This window comes from Sus scrofa, chromosome 2 (assembly GCF_054392235.1).
Source record: "Sus scrofa isolate SSC_HxYL_T2T_F1_AM1 chromosome 2, Sscrofa_HxYL_maternal_Yorkshire_Landrace_v2.0, whole genome shotgun sequence".
NCBI lineage: Eukaryota > Metazoa > Chordata > Mammalia > Artiodactyla > Suidae > Sus > Sus scrofa.
The window spans coordinates 68,077,709-68,097,743 of record NC_139384.1 but is presented as its reverse complement, the minus strand read 5'-3'; the positions used below and the strand labels follow the sequence as shown (position 1 = coordinate 68,097,743).

At 52.5% G+C, this 20,035-nt stretch overlaps 1 protein-coding gene and 1 long non-coding RNA gene across 3 annotated transcripts in view; one reads left to right on the top strand and one right to left on the bottom strand.

Moving 5' to 3' along the window:
* The window catches only part of UPF1 (UPF1 RNA helicase and ATPase), a 38,498-nt gene extending 18,690 nt beyond the window's left edge, over positions 1-19,808 (top strand). Inside the window, exons 4-24 of one of the 2 annotated variants that reach the window (XM_021083471.2) lie at positions 1,026-1,193; positions 1,572-1,752; positions 3,247-3,408; positions 4,025-4,109; positions 4,293-4,391; positions 4,913-5,021; positions 5,184-5,343; positions 5,447-5,565; positions 6,042-6,206; positions 6,314-6,428; positions 6,923-7,066; positions 7,436-7,649; positions 11,594-11,711; positions 12,128-12,284; positions 12,515-12,657; positions 13,956-14,130; positions 14,686-14,767; positions 16,312-16,473; positions 16,607-16,824; positions 17,184-17,306; positions 17,928-19,808. In XM_021083471.2, the coding sequence (XP_020939130.1) occupies positions 1,026-1,193; positions 1,572-1,752; positions 3,247-3,408; positions 4,025-4,109; positions 4,293-4,391; positions 4,913-5,021; positions 5,184-5,343; positions 5,447-5,565; positions 6,042-6,206; positions 6,314-6,428; positions 6,923-7,066; positions 7,436-7,649; positions 11,594-11,711; positions 12,128-12,284; positions 12,515-12,657; positions 13,956-14,130; positions 14,686-14,767; positions 16,312-16,473; positions 16,607-16,824; positions 17,184-17,303 (2,896 nt within the window). In that variant the 3' untranslated portion in view covers positions 17,304-17,306; positions 17,928-19,808. Of the gene's footprint in view, positions 1-1,025; positions 1,194-1,571; positions 1,753-3,246; positions 3,409-4,024; positions 4,143-4,292; positions 4,392-4,912; positions 5,022-5,183; positions 5,344-5,446; positions 5,566-6,041; positions 6,207-6,313; positions 6,429-6,922; positions 7,067-7,435; positions 7,650-11,593; positions 11,712-12,127; positions 12,285-12,514; positions 12,658-13,955; positions 14,131-14,685; positions 14,768-16,311; positions 16,474-16,606; positions 16,825-17,183; positions 17,307-17,927 lie in introns of both variants that reach the window. The other variant, XM_021083470.2, reaches the window with a different exon arrangement.
* Positions 2,703-15,418, bottom strand: LOC146405433 (uncharacterized). Its single transcript, XR_014837403.1, has 2 exons — positions 15,063-15,418; positions 2,703-7,675 (listed from the first exon to the last, which is right to left on the bottom strand). It is a non-coding gene; the product is annotated as an uncharacterized LOC146405433 (long non-coding RNA).
* Positions 19,809-20,035: the final 227 nt, after the last annotated feature.

Sequence of the window (20,035 nt, the reverse complement as noted above, 5' to 3'; positions counted from 1 at the left end):
AAATCACTGATTCTGGTAGAATGCCAGTGGTGGTGGCTCCAGAGGGAATTGGGGGGCTTTGGAGGTACTGAGAGCAGTGATGATTAGTTAGATAATCTGACAGTCTTCCTGGGGCCAAAGAGGGTTAGGATGTTGGCATCTGAGCCGTAGCTTGGAGGAGGGTTTCCCAAGGTGATGCAAAGGGAAGGCTGGAGGCCCCATAGGCATGCTTAGCATCTGACAAACCTGCAGCAAGGCCGCAGATGGCAGGGGTGGCTGGGAGAGCCTGAGGTGCCCCAGAGTGTGGCTGGCATGACGGCGGGTGGAATTCAGTGACTGGAGAACTCAGTAAGGCCCTGGCTTAGGTGAGCCATGAGCTGGAAATGAGAAGGATGGCAGAGCCCTGGCCACACGCAGCAAGGAAAGAGCCAAGGTGGCAGGGCTTTCAGACAGTTCAGAGCTGGCCCTGTGCTTCCGGAAAATAGTCCTGACCACCCCACATCCCCTGCCCCCACTCCATATTTTTTACTGTCCTCAGGTTTCTAATACATTTGGTTATCAGGTTTCCTGGCCTGCAGCAATGAGAAGGGATTTTGCTCCTGGAAGCAGGCACAGGGGCCATGAGAAGTGATTTTGAAAGGAGCAGCAGAGAAACTACAGGGAGCAAAGAGGAGCAGTGGGAGGGGCAAGCCTCCTGCCTCTCCAGGACAGCAGCCTTGGCCCCAGAGATAGATTCAGTCAGGCCTGATAAGTTGGATTTAAGAAAGCAGGAACTGGGGAGGGGTGAGAGCAGGGGAGAAGCAGGAACTATGTGAAACGTGTTAGGGAAGTTTTCCTTAAAAATGGTTTGAGTCGGATTGATTTTTATGCTCAGTGGGGAGCCAGTTCAGGGGCGGGCTGGTCCCCTGGGATGCCAGATGGATGAGGTGTGACCGTTCCTGTTAATGGACCGTGAACGGTACCGGAACTTTTAACGGGGCTCAAAAATTGGAAGTGGTGAAAAGCCAAACTTTGGGTGTTAACTATTTATCATTTCCTGGTTTCAGCCACATCGTAAATCACCTCGTGAGGGCAAAATGCAAAGAGGTGACTCTGCACAAGGATGGGCCCCTGGGGGAGACGGTTTTGGAGTGTTATAACTGTGGCTGCCGCAATGTCTTCCTCCTCGGCTTCATCCCTGCCAAGGCTGACTCAGTTGTGGTGCTGCTGTGCAGGTGAGGGTGGGGTCCCTTTTCAGCCCCAGTCGCCTTCCCAGAAGACTCGGCTACTCCATGGAGCTTTAAGATACTTTGAAATGGTTTCTGCTGACCGGCAAGGTGTAAGGAGATTCGAGAGATTGGGGCCTGTTAGAGAGTTGGGAATGTTGAGTAACTCTTGTGGGGTGTGTTCTGGTTAAATCATAAAAGCAATTCTATAAAAGCAAAGTCTGTTCTGAGTTTTAAGAGTTCAGAACTCAAGTGCATGGGGAGATGCAATTTATTGCTAACAATTTAATGGTAATGTGATCATATAATAAAATGTAGGAAATGCCACTTTGAGGTGGGAGCAGAGGTCATCCTTACGTGGGCTTTCCACTCTTGGGGCTTTTGCAGGCAACCCTGTGCCAGTCAGAGCAGCCTCAAGGACATCAACTGGGACAGCTCACAGTGGCAGCCCCTGATCCAGGACCGTTGCTTCCTGTCCTGGCTGGTCAAGATCCCTTCAGAGCAGGAGCAGCTGCGGGCCCGGCAGATCACTGCCCAGCAGATCAACAAGTTGGAGGAGCTCTGGAAGGTGCGGGGCCTGCTGGAAATGCACATCCACCTCAGCACCAAATTTCCAGGAAGGGAGGTGGAGCTGGGGGTAGTGTCAGGAGATTCTAGAAGGAGCGCCAATGAATTTCCACCTGGAGTGGCCCCTTGCTGGGACGAGGGTTCCCCGGGCATCTCCTTTCAGGCCTCTGGGAAAGGAAAGCTTGAAGTTCCTGGGCCAGGGCTCAAACTTGTGCCACAGAAGTGACCTGAGCCACTCTAGTGACAGCGTCAGATCCTTAACCCGCTACGCCACATAGAAACTCCAACAGTTTCTCCCTTCTTGCTGAGGGCAGGAGTGAGTGGTGGGAAGGAGGAAAATGGGAACAGACCATAAATGGCTTTAGGTGGCCATGTCAGGAGGAGTTGGGCCTGGGTAAACAGGAGTTCAGGTCTACTTTGTAAAACCTTATTGAGCCTGTGACATGTCAGAGCCAGGGTGACACCAGGCTGGGGGCAGACCTTGAGTGGGAATGGGGTCAGGGTCCCAAAGGGCAGAGATGTCGGGCCCAGAGCAGCCAGACAGGTGAAGGGGAGAGGGCCTCTCAGGCCAGGCAGCAGGATTCCTATCCTGCCTCCAGATCATTTCTCCAGGGAAGCCTTTCTGTGGTCCTGCTGTTTAGATGTAATAACTAGGCTAGGGAGTTCCCTTTGTGGCACAGCGGAAACTAATCTGTCTAGTATCCATGAGCATGCAGGTTCAACCCTTGCCCTCGCTCAGTGGTTTGGGGATCCGGTGTTGCTGTGAGCTGTGGTATAGGTTGCAGACATGGCTTGGATCTGGCATTGCTATTGCTGTGGCTGTGGCGTAGGCCAGCAGCTGGAGCTCTGATTCGACCCTGGGCCTGGGAACTTCCATATGCCACAGGTGCAGGCCTTAAAAAAAAAAAAAAAAAAAAAAACTAGGCTAGAAATTTTAATTAGGCACAGATGTAATCAGAAATGTTAAATGTGAATTTATTTTCACTTCAAGTGCAAGTCAGTATATTTTTCAAGCAGATTATTAGGTGGCTACTGTTATCTCATCATTCCTGTCTGTGTCCAAACAGCCCACATACAGTTTGGCTCTGCCAGGGAAGTGTGCATTGTTGGCAGTATGGGATCAGAAGGAAATGGGGAGGTGGGCCTCCCTTTCTCTTTGACCCAGCCAGAGAAACGGGTATTCTTTCGGGCAGCCAGGAAAATGTTTCTTTCTCCCAGTTCAGGGGCTAGGCACTTGCTAGGGAATGAGGCCATCTGATGGTATAGGTGTGTTGAGCTGTGTACCTGGGATGTCCACCAGGTGGACTTCCCCATACGAGTGCTCTCCTTAGGGGATGGACACCACCAGCCACTGGGCGTCCCTCTCTCTGTCAGTCTAACGTGAGCTCGTTCTGAGAAGTGTTGGGTGCACCCTGTGCCTCTGGTGACTGGTGAGCCCCCATATAGCCCCATATAGTGAAAACAGGGAAGAATAGTGCTGGTTCTTGTCCTCTAGGAAAATCCCTCTGCCACCTTGGAGGACCTGGAGAAGCCGGGAGTAGATGAGGAGCCACAGCATGTCCTCCTGCGGTACGAGGATGCCTACCAGTACCAGAACATATTCGGTCCTCTGGTCAAGCTGGAGGCCGACTACGATAAGAAACTGAAGGAGTCCCAGGTGATGTGGTGTGTTCAGGAGGGTTTGGTCATTTTAACAAAGCATCTCTCCTAAGGTCAGGGGAGGGCAGTTTCCTCTGCAGATTGCAAATGCTGATATGGGCTGAATCGCAGCCGCCAAGAGACACAACCGTGGATTGAGGACAGGCGAGGGAGCAACCTGTGGGCAGACACCCCTGGGTGTTTTCTGTTGTTAAATCCAACAAAAGTTCCTTACAGTCGGGTTTGTAGCCTTTGCCCACAGCTGCGAGACCCAGATACCAGGAGCCCACAGCACGCCGAGAACACGTCTTATGCCCGTCCCATGGGCACTGTGCTTAGGAAGCGGGAGCTTTGAGGCTCATGGGCTGTGTCCTCAACCATCAGCTTCCTTCTCTTCTTCCACAGTCCACAGACAAGCTGCCTTCAAGAATAGACGTCTGTGTGGGGGTCTCCTGGTCGTCCTGTGCAGGTTTTGAGGTCCTAATGGCTTCTCTCCTAGATGTGCCCTGGTTGATGTTTCAGGCTGTGGAGTGCTGCTCACCATAGGGCACATGCCTGTGGAAACCCAGACACGAGGAGTCCAGGCCTGTGTCTGTGTCGCAGGCTAACAGGGTTCTTATTTTTTATGTGCTCAGACTCAAGATAACATCACGGTCAGGTGGGACCTGGGCCTTAACAAGAAGAGAATCGCCTACTTCACTTTGCCCAAGACTGACTCTGGTAATGAGGATTTAGTCATAATTTGGTTAAGAGGTGATTTTAAGTTTTAAAATATTTGTGATCATAAGTAGCATAAAATTCCTAGTTTTACCCTTGTAAAGTGTCCCTTAATTTGAACCTTCATGGTGGCATCTGTGGCACATATTGAAAACACTAACTTTCTTGCTGTCTTTTCCCTGTAAGACATGCGACTCATGCAGGGGGATGAGATATGCCTGCGGTACAAAGGGGACTTGGCACCCCTATGGAAAGGGATCGGTCACGTCATCAAGGTCCCTGATAGTATCCTTTGTGTAAAGAAGGGCTGGCACAGGCACCTCTGCCCAAGTCTCTGACAGCTTGTCCTGAGCACAGGAGACCTGTGTGTGGATCGCCCTGGGGAGGGGTCTTGGGGCCTCAGGGGGAGGAAAGAGTGTTTTGCGTAGAGCCATGGCTGCAACAGCCCCTTCGAGTCATGTTTGTTTCAGGTCATGAAGCCCTGTCTTTAGTTGTACTCTGAGGGGGCACTGTTTGTATAAAACTGAAAAAAGAGCTGCTTAGGCAGAAGCCAGGGTGCTCCAAGCTCTGCACCTGAGGGCTCTGCAGAGGCTCACAGTCAGGGTTTGGAACCTGAGCCCTGGGCTTGGCTGCTCCGAGCTGGGCTGTGGTGGCCCGGACACAGTGGACAGAACCTGTCAGTGAGAACATGGGGTCTGGCTGTGTTTTCTCTGTTTGATGCAGAGGAGGGTCTGTCTGTTCTGTAACCGAGTGAGGGCTCCTCAGAAATGATTTTGATGAGAATGAAACTTAACTCAGTGGCATAGATTATGGCGATGAGATCGCTATTGAGCTTCGGAGCAGTGTGGGTGCTCCCGTGGAGGTGACTCATAATTTCCAGGTGGATTTTGTGTGGAAGTCAACATCATTCGACAGGTATGTCCACCTCTTTCCCCTCCTCTGCTTCCCCGGCAGTCAACCTGCCTTTGGCGTGGCTACTACCTCCAGCATCTCCGTGCTTCCCCATGTCACAGAGGGCCAGGTCTGCACACTAGCTCCATGGCTGTGCATGCCACTGACCTGGAGCTTTCCTTTCAGGATGCAGAGTGCATTGAAAACCTTTGCTGTGGATGAGACCTCTGTGTCAGGCTACATCTACCACAAACTGCTCGGCCATGAGGTGGAGGATGTGATCATCAAGTGCCAGCTGCCGAAGCGCTTCACGGCACAGGGGCTCCCAGACCTCAACCACTCTCAGGTTCTCACCTATCCTGGGGACAGGAGGGTCCTGGACTGCAGAGCCTGCCGGGTGAGTGGCTCTCTGCCACATCTGCAGCCCTAATGGCCACTTGTATCCGAAGGTTTATGCCGTGAAGACTGTGCTGCAAAGACCACTGAGCCTGATCCAAGGCCCACCAGGCACAGGGAAGACGGTGACTTCAGCCACCATCGTCTACCACCTGGCTCGGCAAGGCAATGGGTAGGGCTCTGCATAGCCCACGGTGGGTAGAGAGGGAGGCTTGTCTTCCAGAAGACCTTGGGGCCACGGGTACCTGGTATGCTACATTCTACACCGTTTGTATTAGAGATCTGGCCTTGTTGATTGCTTTTAACAAGGAAACGTTCTGTTCTTGTAAAGGCTGCAGTGGGTAGGTTCAGTCCTGGGTTGTGTTGTGCCTGCGTGCACCTCGGAGCTTTGAAAGTCTTTATAGCACGAATAGGAGGGGAAGATATTGGACTCAGATGTTAGCAGTGCTTTGCATGAGTGGAGTGAAGATCGGGGGGGAGGGGAAACTCCAGACCATCTAGGTTTTAGCTCTTTCAGCATCATGTCGCTCGTGGCCTTTGTCTTAGATCTAGAGCTGGCTCCACTGCCCATGATTCAAAACCACAGCCTTGGCTAATTAGGCTTTTCTCTGGGCGAGCACTGAGACATTCACTCACCTTGTGTTGAAGGCCCGTGCTCGTCTGTGCTCCAAGCAACATAGCTGTGGATCAGCTGACCGAGAAGATCCACCAGACTGGGCTCAAAGTTGTGCGGCTCTGTGCTAAGAGCCGCGAGGCCATTGACTCCCCGGTGTCATTCCTGGCCCTGCACAACCAGATCAGGAACATGGACAGGTAGGCATTGGGTAACCAGCCTTAAGCGAGGTGTGCCTCCCCTGTGCAGGCCCTGGAAACACAGGGGCACCCCTCCCACACCCACTCATGTGCCCCTGTGTTTCCAGCATGCCAGAGCTCCAGAAGCTGCAGCAGCTGAAGGATGAGACTGGGGAGCTGTCATCCGCAGATGAGAAGCGGTACCGGGCCCTGAAGCGCACCGCCGAGAGGGAGCTGCTCATGGTGAGCTCCTTACCCGCCCTGCTGCCTGGAGAATGGGCCTGGGCCTGGGCCTTTGGGCTTTTGTCTGTTTGTTTGGGCTCAGAGACTCGTTTGGATTTATTAATAAGCCCAGAACGGTGCTTTTAGTCAGTTTTTTTTCAGTTTGAGGAGAGAACTCTCCTCCATAGGAGAGTTCTTAGGAATCTGGTCTGCACACAGGGTGGGGGTCAGGTGGGGGTCCTGCTCTTTCCTGACAAACCTACAAAAGTGGGCCTTGGTTTTGAGTATGTTTTCCTTGGCTCAGCACTGCCCCTCAGAGGCTGTCTCGAGGCACTGAGCCCTTTCTTAGGCACAAAGCCCATCGCTTAAATCAGCGTCACTTTAGCCTGAATAGTAGATGTTGTCGGAAGGGCATGGCCTGGAATGGTGTCTGCATAACTGTCCTGCCTGCCCTTTGGGGTCTGGGAACATCAACTGTGCAGGTGCCCTGATGCCTGGCGCACACTCTTCCCCAGAATGCAGATGTCATCTGCTGCACATGTGTGGGCGCAGGGGACCCGAGGCTTGCCAAGATGCAGTTCCGCTCCATTTTAATCGACGAAAGCACCCAGGCCACCGAGCCAGAGTGCATGGTCCCTGTGGTCCTCGGAGCCAAGCAGGTAGGCCAAGACACATTATTGTCTTTTTTGAAAATTGTTATGCACTCTTTTGTTCCCTTTTGTTCCAGTTCTGTGTAATTCTTAGGGCTGGAGGTTAGGTTTTTCAAATGTCTTTCGGTGCTGTTTGACGCCCTTTGAGAGTGTCTTTGAAGGGTGCAGTCACCACACAGTACCTTCAGGTGGTTCTCAGTGCAAATTTGTGTGTTTCTTATATGTGGTGGGCATTTCCCCACCCCCAGTTAGTATCTTGCCACTTGAATTTGCATAGTGGGGTGGTTATATGGACCCTGGGCCTCCTAGTCCCCTGCAAGCGGACATCTAAGCTGTTCCATGCTTGAGCTTCTCATCTTTGTGGGCCTCTCACCACAGCTGATCCTTGTGGGTGACCACTGCCAGCTGGGCCCTGTGGTGATGTGCAAGAAGGCGGCCAAGGCTGGGCTGTCCCAGTCACTCTTCGAGCGCCTGGTGGTCCTGGGCATCCGTCCCATCCGTCTCCAGGTCCAGTATCGGATGCACCCTGCACTCAGTGCCTTCCCGTCCAACATCTTCTATGAGGGCTCTCTTCAGAACGGCGTTACTGCAGGTAATGCCCAGCCCAGGCTGGGAAACCTGGGGAGACAAAACCCTGCATCACTCTCCCTCCTGAGTGGCCTTATGCAACAACTGCCTCAGAGAGGCACAGTGGTCAGTGGGGCAGAATGTGCACCCTGAGTTTTGGGTAGCTTTGGAGTATGGGCAGGGAAGAAGCCTGCCTCTTTGTAAAGTTCAGAGTCACTACATGAGATTTCCCACCATTGGCTTATCACACAAAACACACAAAAGCGGGGTGGTAGAGCTGACCACCCCCTAACTCCTTCTTCTGTCAGTGGTTCTCAAAGTCCAGACCCCTGGGGTCACAAAGACCTCTGCACAACAGAGGCCAAACTACTTTCATGGTGACACTGTCCTATTGTGTGCGCATCCTCTGGCTGTGCCACACCTCCACTAATGCACAGAAAGCCTCAGCATGAGTCAGCAGTGCACACAGACTGCTGTGTGTTGTCACTACCACATGCCTGTAGCAGGCAACGTCGTGGATGCGGAAGTGAAGAGTACTAAATTTGCTGATCCCTGAGTTCACGTTCTTATGATTCTCTGTGTGATGGGAGAGGATGTCCTCCTAAGACAGGTGTGTGAGGTGCTTGAAGGAAGGACTCGTAGACATACTGTGGTTGTCAGCCTTTGGAAGCTCTGCCTGACTGGGCGAGCAGGCACACCCATTTCAACGGCCGGCAAGGCTGCCACAGCGTCACTTGGGGTCAGAGGCCTTGTGAGCACAGGGCAGAGTAGAATGGCCATTGGCCATTGTCACTGACCTACAGGATGACCTGTCCAGCTTTCCTGTAGAATCAGGGGCAGAATTCCACAGTAGTGGGAAGGGTCATAAAATACACTACCCTTTTCCAGCCACATATCTGGGAGGCCTCACCATCCTCACATGCTGCAGGGGCTCATGGGAGACTAGGAACAGGAGTAATCAGGATAGTGAAGTGACTTACAGAAATTCACTAAATACGTATTTTAGTGGAAAATTCAGGCATTCAAAAAATTTTTATTATTCTTATTTATTTTTTCCTTTCTTGGCCGCACCTGCAGCATATGAAAGTTCCTGGTGCAACCTGCGCCATAGCTGCAGCAACGCCAGATCCTTAACCCATTATACCAGGCGGGGGATCAAACCCATGCCACCAGAGACAACGCTGGATCTTTAACCCACTGCACTACAGCAGGAACTCCTAATATGTTTATTTTTATTTATTTATTTTTAATTTTTTTTTTTGTTTTTGTTTTTTTTTATTTGCCATTTCTTGGGCCGCTCCTGCAGCATATGGAGGTTCCCGGGCTAGGGGTCGAATCGGAGCTGTAGCTGCCAGCCTACGCCAGAGCCACAGCAACGCAGGATCCGAGCCGCGTCTGCGACCTACACCACAGCTCACGGCAATGCCGGAACCTTGACCCACTGAGCAAGGGCAGGGATCGAACCCGCAACCTCATGGTTCCTAGGCGGATTTGTTAACCACTGCGCCATGACGGGAACTCCTAATATGTTTATTTTTAAATGAATTTTTAAGTATTTTAAGTTTCTGGGTTTTAAAGTGCAGTGAATATCAGTAGATGTAATCCACAAAAACAGTAGCTGTTTAGACTTTTCCACTTTTCAGAGTATAAAGCGGTTCTGAGAGCAGCATTCATTCGAGAACCACTGACTTAGTATCTCGTTAATGCCAACAGCCTACCATGTCAGCTTTGTTTTACCTGTTTTATTTTTGAAATTTTATTTGTTTATTTTCTTCCTAGGGTTGCACCCTAGGCATATGGAAGCTCCCAAGCTAGGAGTCAAATCAGAGCTGCAGCTGCCGGCCTACACCACAGCCATAGCAATATCAGATCCTAGCCGCATCTTTGACCTACACCACAATGCCAGAAGCTTAACCCACTGAGCGAGGCCAGGGATTGAATCCGCATCATCTTGGATGCTAGTTGAATTTGTTACCATTGAGCCACAATGGGAACTCCCCTTTTGCCCATTTTATAGGTGAGAAGGCTGAGGCTGAGAAGTGTGCGTGTCTATCCAGGGCCATGCAGTTGCCATGTGGTGCAGTCTTGACACTTAGAATGCTACTGGGGAGTTCCCTGGTGCCCTAGCTGTTAAGGATCCAGTGTTGTCACTTTTGAGGTACGGGTTCAATCCCTGGCCTAGGAACTTTTGCATGCCGTGGTTGTGCCCAGAAAAAAAAAAAATCTGGAGTTCCCACTGTGGCATAGTGGGGTTGGCAGTGTCTCTGGAGTGCTGGATTGCAGGTTTGATCCCCAGCCCTACACAGTGGGTTAAGAATCTGGTATTGCTGCAGCTGCAGTGGAGGTCAAAACTGCAACTCAGATCTGATAACTGGCCTGGCAGGGATTAAAAAAAAAAAAAGTGCTGGAGTTCCCATTGTGGCTTAGTGGGTTAAGAATCCGACATAGTACCCATGAGGCTGTGGGTTTGATCCCTGGCCTTGTTCAGTGAGTTAAGGATCCAGCACTGCCACAGTGGCATAGGTCACAGATGCGGCTCAGATCCGGCACTGTGGTGTGGGCTGGCGGCTGCAGCTCTAATTCGACTCCTAGCCTGGGAACTTCCATATGCCGCAGATGTGGCTAGAGCTGGCCAGGTGACAAGGAGCTTGTTTGTGATTGATTCTCTGATGCAATTGACACTTGTTGGGAGAGTTGCCACTTAATGCTGATTCAGACCCTTGCCTGCTCAAACTACCTCCACAGGCAGGGATTGGTGGTGGTGGTTCAGTGTTGAACCATCAGTGCCCAGGACATAGCACCACATAAGTGTATTTCTTTAAACTCTATTGAAGTGTAAAGAAGTGCCCAGATTCCAAGTGTTCAGCCTTGTTAGTTTGCATTAAGTGAACACACCTGGGTAACCAGCACATGAATGTAAGTACAGCCTGACCAACTCCTTGCAGCCCCGAAGTGCCCCTTATCCAGGGCAGTGCTGGTGCCTGCCCAGGCCCATGGACTCGGGGTAGCCTGACATGAGTGGTGGTGAGAGTGTTTACAGCACAGATGTTGGCGAGCACTACAGATTAGCCCTCGCCCTACCCCCAGCTGGTGATTAAGTGTTTCCCAGCAGCCCCTGGGCTGACAAGTCCAGACTCTGCTCTCACTTGAATGATAGAGATGGGCTTTGCCTCATTTTCAGTTTTGACATAAAAGGGATCATAAATGTGTCTTCACGGATTGGGCTTCCCTCATTAATATTAGGCTTCTTCACTGCACAAAATCAGTTTTCTTACGCTAATCTGTTGATTAGATGCAATTCCAGTCAGAATTCCCGAAGTGGTGGGAGGAGTGTATGATTTGACAAGCTGGTTTTTTAAAATATAAGGCTATGCATAGGACCAAGCACCCAAGTTGAACATGAAGAGCCAGATGAAGGTGGCAGCTCAGACTAGAAGATGTCATGCTCATACTGTAAAGGGGCAGTGGCTGTGACACTGCTCACAGCGCCCAGGATAGCATCCACAGGCAGACCCACCTGTATGCAAGCCCTGGTTTATGTGTCAAGCCCAGTTCAATAGTGTCATCCTTAAAAGCCAGTTATAGGGGTATATGAGTCCCTTAAAGTACAACATAAAGCTTCTAGAAGGAAACAGAATATCTTTGTTACCCTGTGGTAGACAGAGTTCTTTTAGACTGCAGAAAGCACTACCCAATGAGATCTGTTCAGCGAGTAGTTGGTTTTATACCAGGCAACCAGGCATGGTGGTGAGCATTCCTGGGAATTTTGGTCAGAGGACCCATTCGGTGGCCTGCCCGGGCCCTGCAGACCTGGATCTCTTTCTTGGGACCTGCTGTCTCCTGCTCCATTATTTGCCTTTGCCCAGGATGGCATGGCCTCCACTCAGCTCTCCACCCCAGCTCAGCCAGCACTGGCTACACTTTTCTTCTCTGATGGGGTGTTGTCTTTTTTTCCCTCTACAATGACAGCGGATCGTGTGAAGAAGGGGTTTGACTTCCAGTGGCCCCAACCAGATAAGCCAATGTTCTTTTATGTGACCCAGGGCCAAGAGGAGATTGCCAGCTCTGGCACCTCCTACCTGAACAGGTAAGCAGAGGCTCATCTGCAGTGTATCTCCTGGCTTCAGAGATGGTTTTTCCAGTGACTGCTAACCTGTGGTTTTGTTTTAATGAGGTGCTGAAACTTGTCCTTGTCTTCCTTATCCTCATTCTCTTCAGACATTTAAACCAACAGCATATGTCCTCCTCATTTTTTCAGCGTATGTTTTTATGTTGAGCAGATCCTTTACAAGCCCATTTGTGAACCTTTTCTGGCCCTCATGACCCTTTTGGTAAAGGACGGGCAGCCCAGCTGTGGGCACCCTGGGCAGGCCTTCACAGGATTGTGCTGGAGGCAGAGCTGCCCCCGAGCCTCCCACAGCCTCCAGCCTTGGGCGGGAGCAGGGGATGGGGTCTCAGGAGCTCACAGGTGAAGTCTGGGAAGTGAAAACCTGGCTTTCTTAGGACGGAAGCCGCAAATGTGGAAAAGATCACCACGAAGCTGCTGAAAGCGGGTGCCAAGCCAGACCAGATCGGCATCATCACGCCCTATGAGGGCCAGCGCTCCTACCTGGTGCAGTACATGCAGTTCAGCGGCTCCCTGCACACCAAGCTTTACCAGGTGTGTGCCCAGTGGGGTCTGCTGGGTCCTACCACAGGCACTGACCTTTGACCACCCTGCAGTGGAGGTGCAGTGAGCAGGTGGCCAGCACCTGGGGGCTCTGCAAGCTTCAGGTCCCAGGGTTATCGGTAGGATTTGATGCTGCATCTTGACTTTTTTTGTGCAAGCTGGGGGTGGGAGGGTCCTCAAAGGTTAGCCTGCTGGCTGACCATGACTAATGCTGCTTGCAGGAGGTGGAGATTGCCAGTGTGGATGCATTCCAGGGACGTGAGAAGGACTTCATCATCCTCTCCTGTGTGCGGGCAAATGAGCACCAAGGCATTGGATTTTTAAATGATCCCAGGCGGCTTAATGTGGCCTTGACCAGAGCACGGTATGGAGGACTAAGTCATGCTGGGCCTTGCTGGAGGCAGGTGCCGCCCACTGCCTAGTTCTCTTCTTCTTAATCCTCCCACCCCAGCCACATCTTGGGCTGCAGCACAGGGCATGGTAGAGAGGCTTTGCCAGTGCTAGGGGTCAGAGGGCTTTCAAGAGCAATTCAGAAAGAATGTCTCAGCCACGAGTTGTCTTTGTTTCTGTGTCCTGGTGGCTTTTTGTGGCCTCAGTCTTGAGGGAAGTTCAAACCCAACAGCAGAGTCTGAATCCCTGTTGAGTTATTTAATCCATGAGTCTAACATTTTAGTGCCGTTTGCCTTGTTTGGCTCTGGAATATAACTTTTTTTTTTGCCTTTTCTAGGGCCGTACCTGTGGCATACGGAAGTTCCCAGGCTAGGGGTCCAGTCGGAGCTATAGCTGCCAGCGTACACCACAGCCACAGCAACTCAGGATCCAAGCCGCGTCTGCGACCTACACCACAGCTCATGGCAACGCCAGATCCTTAACCCACTGAGTGAGGCCAGGGATCAAACCCACAACCTCATGGTTCCTACTCGGATTTGTTAACCACTGAGCCACGACAGGAACTCCTGAAATATAACTTTTCTGAATTAGGGACCCAGAGAATAAGGTGGACCCCCGTGTCACCCCAATGTGACACGGCAACCAGACAGTTGCCCTTGTTCCAGCCACAAATTGGGCTCATGTTCACTTGTTGCTTCCTTCCTTAATGAGGGCACCTTGGTTTTTGTTACCCTGTTTGTTTGGTAGCCAGCACTGGGGGTGTCTTCAGCATAGTTGGGTGAGTATCCACCAGAAGCTCAGCTTGGGCATTGATTTATGTCCCCAGCCCCTCAGGGTGCTCAAGGCCACTGTGGAACCTGCTTGGGCCCCTTTAATGACCTGGTGCCCGGGAGGCTGATTCATGGCTGCAAACCAGGAGACTCAACTCTGAGCTCATCTGCCCATGGAAGTGCTTTGATATCTGAACTCCACAGAAACCTGCCCCCAAACAAACCCGAGTGCAAGATCGAGGATGGGCTGGAATGAAAGTCACCTTGGCTTGCAGTTACCCATCTGTCCCCAGCATTAACGGTGGACACAGGCAGGCCAGGTTTTTGGTCAGGGAGGTTGAGAGTGACCCCCAAGGTCCCTGTGCAGTGAAAAGAGGAGTGTCGCGCCTTTTACTTTGGACTTGGGTTTTGAGTTTGTTTAGTCTCATCTTGGACCTTCCTTTCTGGTGTTCTCCTCACTGTGTGGCCCTAAGCATGGTGCTCTTATCCCCACATCTTGCAGATATGGGGTCATTATTGTGGGCAACCCAAAGGCCCTGTCCAAGCAGCCACTGTGGAACCACCTGCTGAACTACTACAAGGAGCAGAAGGTGCTGGTGGAGGGGCCTCTGAACAATCTTCGGGAGAGCCTCATGCAGTTCAGCAAGCCCAGGAAGCTGGTCAACACCATCAACCCGGTGAGTGCCGGGCAGGGGAAGGGAGTCGGGGAGGGAGACTGCTGGGAATCCTTTCTCCCCAAGCCTGTATTCTAGGCACGTGGTGGTGAGGTAAGCAATGGCAGGTGTGACTCATGACGAGTGTGAACTGAGGCTAGACCCAAGTGTCAGTGTGAATAGGAGCAGTGCATCTTGACCTGTCCCCGAAGCCACATCCTCCCCCCCCGCCCAGGTCTCCTAGGCATTCTGAGGTCTTTCTGGCCTTAGAGCTTATGAGATGTTACGTCACAGGTGGCATCCAGGAGTCAGACACAAGTAGTTCGGGCACTTTGCAAATCCAAGGTGCTCTGGGGGCTTAGGAAGTGGTTGCTGCCTGAGATTTCCCAGGGACGAAAATGTTCATCATCAAAGGTGAGGTCAGGCGAGGAGAGATGGGCAAGGCCCAAAACATACAGGCTGACAAGCCTCAGGGTTGCCTTCCATGCAGCCTGGTCACCTCCCAGGCCAGCAGATCTTCGGAAAGTCCTTTCTGGTGTCGACAAAATACAATTCCTCACTCATCTGAACCTTTTGTAGGGAGCCCGCTTCATGACAACAGCCATGTATGATGCCCGGGAGGCCATTATCCCAGGATCGGTTTATGACCGGAGCAGCCAGGGTGAGTCTCTGCAGGGTGCTGGGCCGGCCCTGTGGTTGTTGACCATTCCCACACCCACAGCTTCCAGCCCTGTCAATCCTGGGTGGCCTTCCAAGCCTCAGTCCACAGAAACCTGCCTGACAATGAGAGTTCTTTCTCAGCTTCTCTTGTTTAAAATCAAATAAGTGGTCTTTGGCAGTTTCTAAAAACCAGATGTTTTTAAAATAATACAGCTTTGTGTATAGCGGTCTCAGCAAATACTGCCACTCTGCCGGTTTGTCCCTGTGCCCCCCGCCCCCCCGCACCCTTTGCTCACCTTCTCAGTGGGAGGGTCGCACCTGCAGCTTTCCCGAAGCTTCAGCTCTGTCTGTCAGACCTAGGGTTGGGCGCACAGCCTCTGTTCCTGGGTGAAGTTTCTGTATGTACTAAGGCTGAGCCTTGTCTCTGCTGCCTGGAACTCCTCCTCCAGCCTGAGCCAGTCTGTAGACCGTTTCCACTCATCCCTCAAACCTCTGCCTCCTGGGACCCTTCCCTGTACCACCCTCCACAGAGGGTGACCACCTTGCCCATGCACTGTGCCACCTGCCTGCATTTTACATTGGCCTTCTACCTCTCATGTGCTTGCCATCCACCCTGAGGGCGGGTGCACTCTAGCTGCTCCTCTTACATGATAAATTGGCAAGGCTCCTTCCCTGCCCCAGTGTTTTCTCCTGGGCTCTAGGCTCAGACTGGAGATTGTGTTCTTGAACAACAGATCTCTCATTGTCATATCCAGTGAGTCGGCATGTAGCCAAGGGTTTCCTGGGTCCGTCCTTTGTCCCTGAGTCCACCGTGGGTCTGGGTAGACCCAGGATTGCCTTGGGGCTTTTGTCTTCAGAAAGATCCACTAGTCTATCAAGCTTAGTGTTTTCTTGCTTTTGGTCAGTTGGGTGGTGGGGATGGTGGTGGTAGCATGCAATACAAATGTGACATTTGCCATTAAAAGGGTTTTTTTTTTTAAACTAGAAACACAACACAATTTCAGTTTTTCATATCCCCTTAGGCTAGTGCTTCTCAGAATCCCCTGGGAGAAAAGGTGCATTCCCAGCTACCAGCCCAAGGAGGCTGTTGGGGGTAGGGGTGGGGTGAGTTGTAAGATCCTGAATCAGGTGATCTTGCTGCAGGGGTGCACCAAGAATGCTGGAGCAGGCTAAGCAGCGACAGAACAAGACAGGCATTTCAACTATGGGCAGACCAGCTGGTTTGGGGTTGGGCAGCAGACTTATTTGGATGCAGTGTGATGGCTGCTGTTCACTTTGTGTCTTTTTTTTTTTTTCTCTTTTTAGGGTCGCACCCATGGCATATGGAGGTTCCCAGGCTAGGGATCCAATCGGAGCTATAGCCTCCAGCCTACGCCACAGCAGCGCCAGATCCAAGCCAAGTCTGAGACCCAACCACAGCTCACGGAAACACTGGATCCTTAACCCACTGAACAAAGCCAGGGATCAAACCTGCGCCCCCATGGATTCTAGTCAGATTTGTTTCTGCTGAGCCACAATGGGAACTCCTCACTTTGTGTCTTGTAGGCCGGCCCTCAAACATGTACTTCCAGACCCATGACCAGATTGGCATGATCAGTGCCGGCCCCAGCCATGTGGCCGCCATGAACATTCCCATCCCCTTCAACCTGGTTATGCCGCCCATGCCGCCACCGGGGTACTTTGGACAAGCTAACGGGCCAGCCACAGGTGAGCACCAAGCAGCATCCCATGGGAAAAAGCAGTTTGGCCTTGGAGTTTGTCACATCCAGGCTTTGAGCAGCTGTGCTTGTCTATGAGGCTCAGAACCTCCTTCAAGGAACCCTGGATTGCTCTCTTTCAGGCCGGGGCACCCCAAAAGGCAAGACTGGTCGTGGAGGACGCCAGAAGAACCGCTTTGGGCTTCCAGGCCCCAGCCAGACAAATCTCCCCAACAGCCAGGCCAGCCAGGATGTGGCATCACAGCCCTTCTCACAGGGCGCCCTGACCCAGGGCTACATCTCCATGAGCCAGCCCTCCCAGATGAGCCAGCCCGGCCTCTCCCAGCCTGAGCTGTCCCAGGTGAGCCCTCTGGCACTTTATCTTGAGACATCTCACACCACAGAGCAGTCAGACCAGGCCAGGGAGCCCTCTTCACACATGCAGACCCTAGGACACTCGCCCCTTAAAGACCTTAGTAGTGGGTCCGAGGTCTAAAACATTCCATCCACGGTACCATCCTGGGTAGCTGGCCTGGGATACTTGTCTCCAATGGTGAGGTAACCAGTGAGGGTTTCTTGCTACTTACGCCTGAAGATAAGTTTCCAGATTATTCCTTGGGACTGGTGGTGACAGGCTAGACACTGAGCAGGTTCTCGAGGCTGGGAGGATAAGTATGTGTCCTCTGACTGGGTACACATCTCTGCAACCTTGTTTTCCAGGACAGTTACCTTGGAGATGAGTTTAAGTCCCAGATCGATGTGGCGCTGTCACAAGATTCCACATACCAGGGAGAGCGGGCGTACCAACACGGCGGAGTGACGGGGCTGTCCCAGTACTAGAAGGCAAGCTGGCCTCTGGAGGAGGTCTTTGCTGGGATCTGGACTTGTAGGGGAAATTCAGAAAAGGAGGTGGGAGTCTCAGGTCCCCAAGGGGCCAGCTGTCTGTCACCTGTATGGGTCCCGGGGCCTCTGCTCACAGTATGAGCTACGTGTTCCCTGGTCCTCGCTGGAGAGTGTCCTAGAGCTCAGTGTGGCAGGGGCGGATATGGGAGCCTCCCAGCCACCCAGGTGGGCAGCCAGGGGGCAGAAGTAGCCCTCCCCCTGATGGGCAGCTCTTGAGGGTGGCAAAAGTCCCAGCTCCCAGGTGCACGGGTGCCTCTATATGTGCTTCTTGGTGCTTGTGAGGACCCTGCCACATGGTTTCCCTTTTGTAATGTGGCCCCAACTTGCCTGTGTGCTGGTGTTTGGTGCTGCTGAGAGAAGGGGCCCTGCTCTTACAACGCAACCTCAGTCACCTTCTCTCTGGTCTGAGCACCCGGCTGGCCTCTGAGGTCCATTCCACACATGGGGATGCAGTTGCCAAATGGAGTCTGGGAGAAAGGGTGTGCCTTCTGGGCCAGGCCTGGGAGCTGCCCCAGGCTCCCACCTCCTCTGAAGCCTCTTGCCCTCTCTCCCTCCCGACAGGTGGCGGCAGAAGAGCTAAGCTACGTGGCTTAGTCCATCAGCATCTTATTCTGGGTAATAAAAAATAAAAATAAATGGATACCTGTTTTCCACTGCTAAAACTGAAGCACCACTGTGAGCAACAGGAGAGGGAGAGGAGCACCCGAAGGAGAGAGGAGCCCGAGACAGAGCGAGCGCCCACTGCTGGCACGTGGCGGCGAGGAGAAGGAGAAGGGAGAGCGGGAGGTGGGGCGGGCCGCGGAGGACCGCCCGCCCGCGAGCCCCGCCAGCCCCGCCCGCCGAGGAGCCCAGCGCCCGCCGCGTCCACACCTGGGTCTGCGACCAGGGCGGAGGGAGGAAGACCCTCATCTCAGAGTAGCCCTTTCCTCTGTTCTTTTCTTTCTTTTTTCTCTTTTATTGAAAGGGGACTACGTTTTAGCAGGAAAAAACTTAGCATTTCTGTGCCGTGCAGGCTCCTTGCAGTGGCGGCCGTGCCGGGAGAGCCCCTCAGAGTGCGGGTTCTGTCCATGCCGGCTCTGATACCGCCGCTCTCATGCTGCCTGTGTTCTAAGAGCGTTTTCATTTTAAGAAAATAAGGTGTCTGGGTGGTTTCTGTTTTTTGTTTTTTTTTTTTTTAAGATTCTTTGAAGGGAGTACTGAAAAAAATACTTTCTTGAGTTTATCTCTCAAATCTTAGTGGTGGACCTGGGAGATGTCAGAAGCTTCCAGAAACGAAGTTTAAACAAGGCGACACAACTCAAGATTGGAATCGACACCTGTGACGTGAGGAGGATTTTTTTCAGTTTTAGCTTCCAGCGGCTTCTCCCTGTGCATCAGGGCAGTGAGGGAGCGCGGTCCTCGGCCGGGCAGGCAGCTCCGTGGTCTCCGCTGGACTCCGAGAAACAAAGCGCTTCCAGTGCGCCGTGGACTCGGCCCCGCTCCCACCCACCCCCCCCCCAGGAGGGGCCTCTGGCAGGACTTGGCCCTGAGGCCGGAGGGCGGGAAGGTAGCTATTCACCCGTCAGTGGCTTCTTCCCTGGGTTCCTTCCTGAGGATTTGGTGGAAAGCAGCAGCCAGGAAGATCCGTCCCTGTCCCCCGGGCAGGCGCGCACTGTGCCTGTGATGGGTTAGACTCACTGAGCACCCCATCCCCCTTCGTTCCCCACCCTACTCCCTTAGTTGGAGCCCTTTCTACCTGTGGGGCACAGCTTCAATGAGGTGGGGTCGTTTCTGCTTTGGGGGGAAAGGGAAGTAAGTTTCAGAAATAAGTTCTGTGTGGAAGGCCTTGGAAGAGTTTGTTCCATCTGGCCATACAAGGGGGTCTCTGCCTGGGTCTGGTTGCACTTGGAGAAGTTATTGTAGCTGGTGGAATCACCCCAGCTCTTCCCAAACCATGGTGAGGTATTAGCCTCCCCTGGCCAGATCTAGTCGGGACCGTCTAACCCTAATCCTGCCTATCTGGGCCTTGATGACCCTGACCCCCAGCATCCCCCTCCCGGTGTGCCTGACACTGGCCTTATCCCAGAGCCTCCAGATTCCAGCTGGTACACGGGAGAGATGGGGACGTACAGGCCACCTTCCTTCTGGCAAGGCCTCTTATTTATTACCATTGCTGTAGGGCTTTCGGTTCCCACTTCTTTTGGTAGCTGCATAGAGTTTGGATAGGTTTCTGCTCTGACCCCATGTGTGAACTCCCCATGGGTGACACACCCACCCACCCTGTTCTGTTCCTTGGAATGCTTTGCCTCCGCTTTGTGCTGTTTGCGTTTTTTTCTCCACCTTAGCAGCAGTTACTATGAGTTTCCTAAATTGAGGCGCATCTGTACCAAGGCAACGTTAACTTTTGATTTTTTGGTCAATTTGTTTTAAGCTCTTTTGTCACCAATAAAAATCTTAATAAAATAGCTCTTGCATTCACCCCCGGGCTGGGTAACTACGGGGGGGGGGGTGGCATAGGACTTGGTCTGGGGGTCTGGCTGGTTGGCGTCGCAGGACCTGGAACCACCTAGATGGGAAGGCTGAGACAGGCCAAATATGCACAGCGGAGACTGCTCAGGCAATTCCCAGAGCTCAGGCGCATGCCATGGGCCGCCGGGAGATGGGGGTTCTGGAAGGCTTGGGAGGGATGG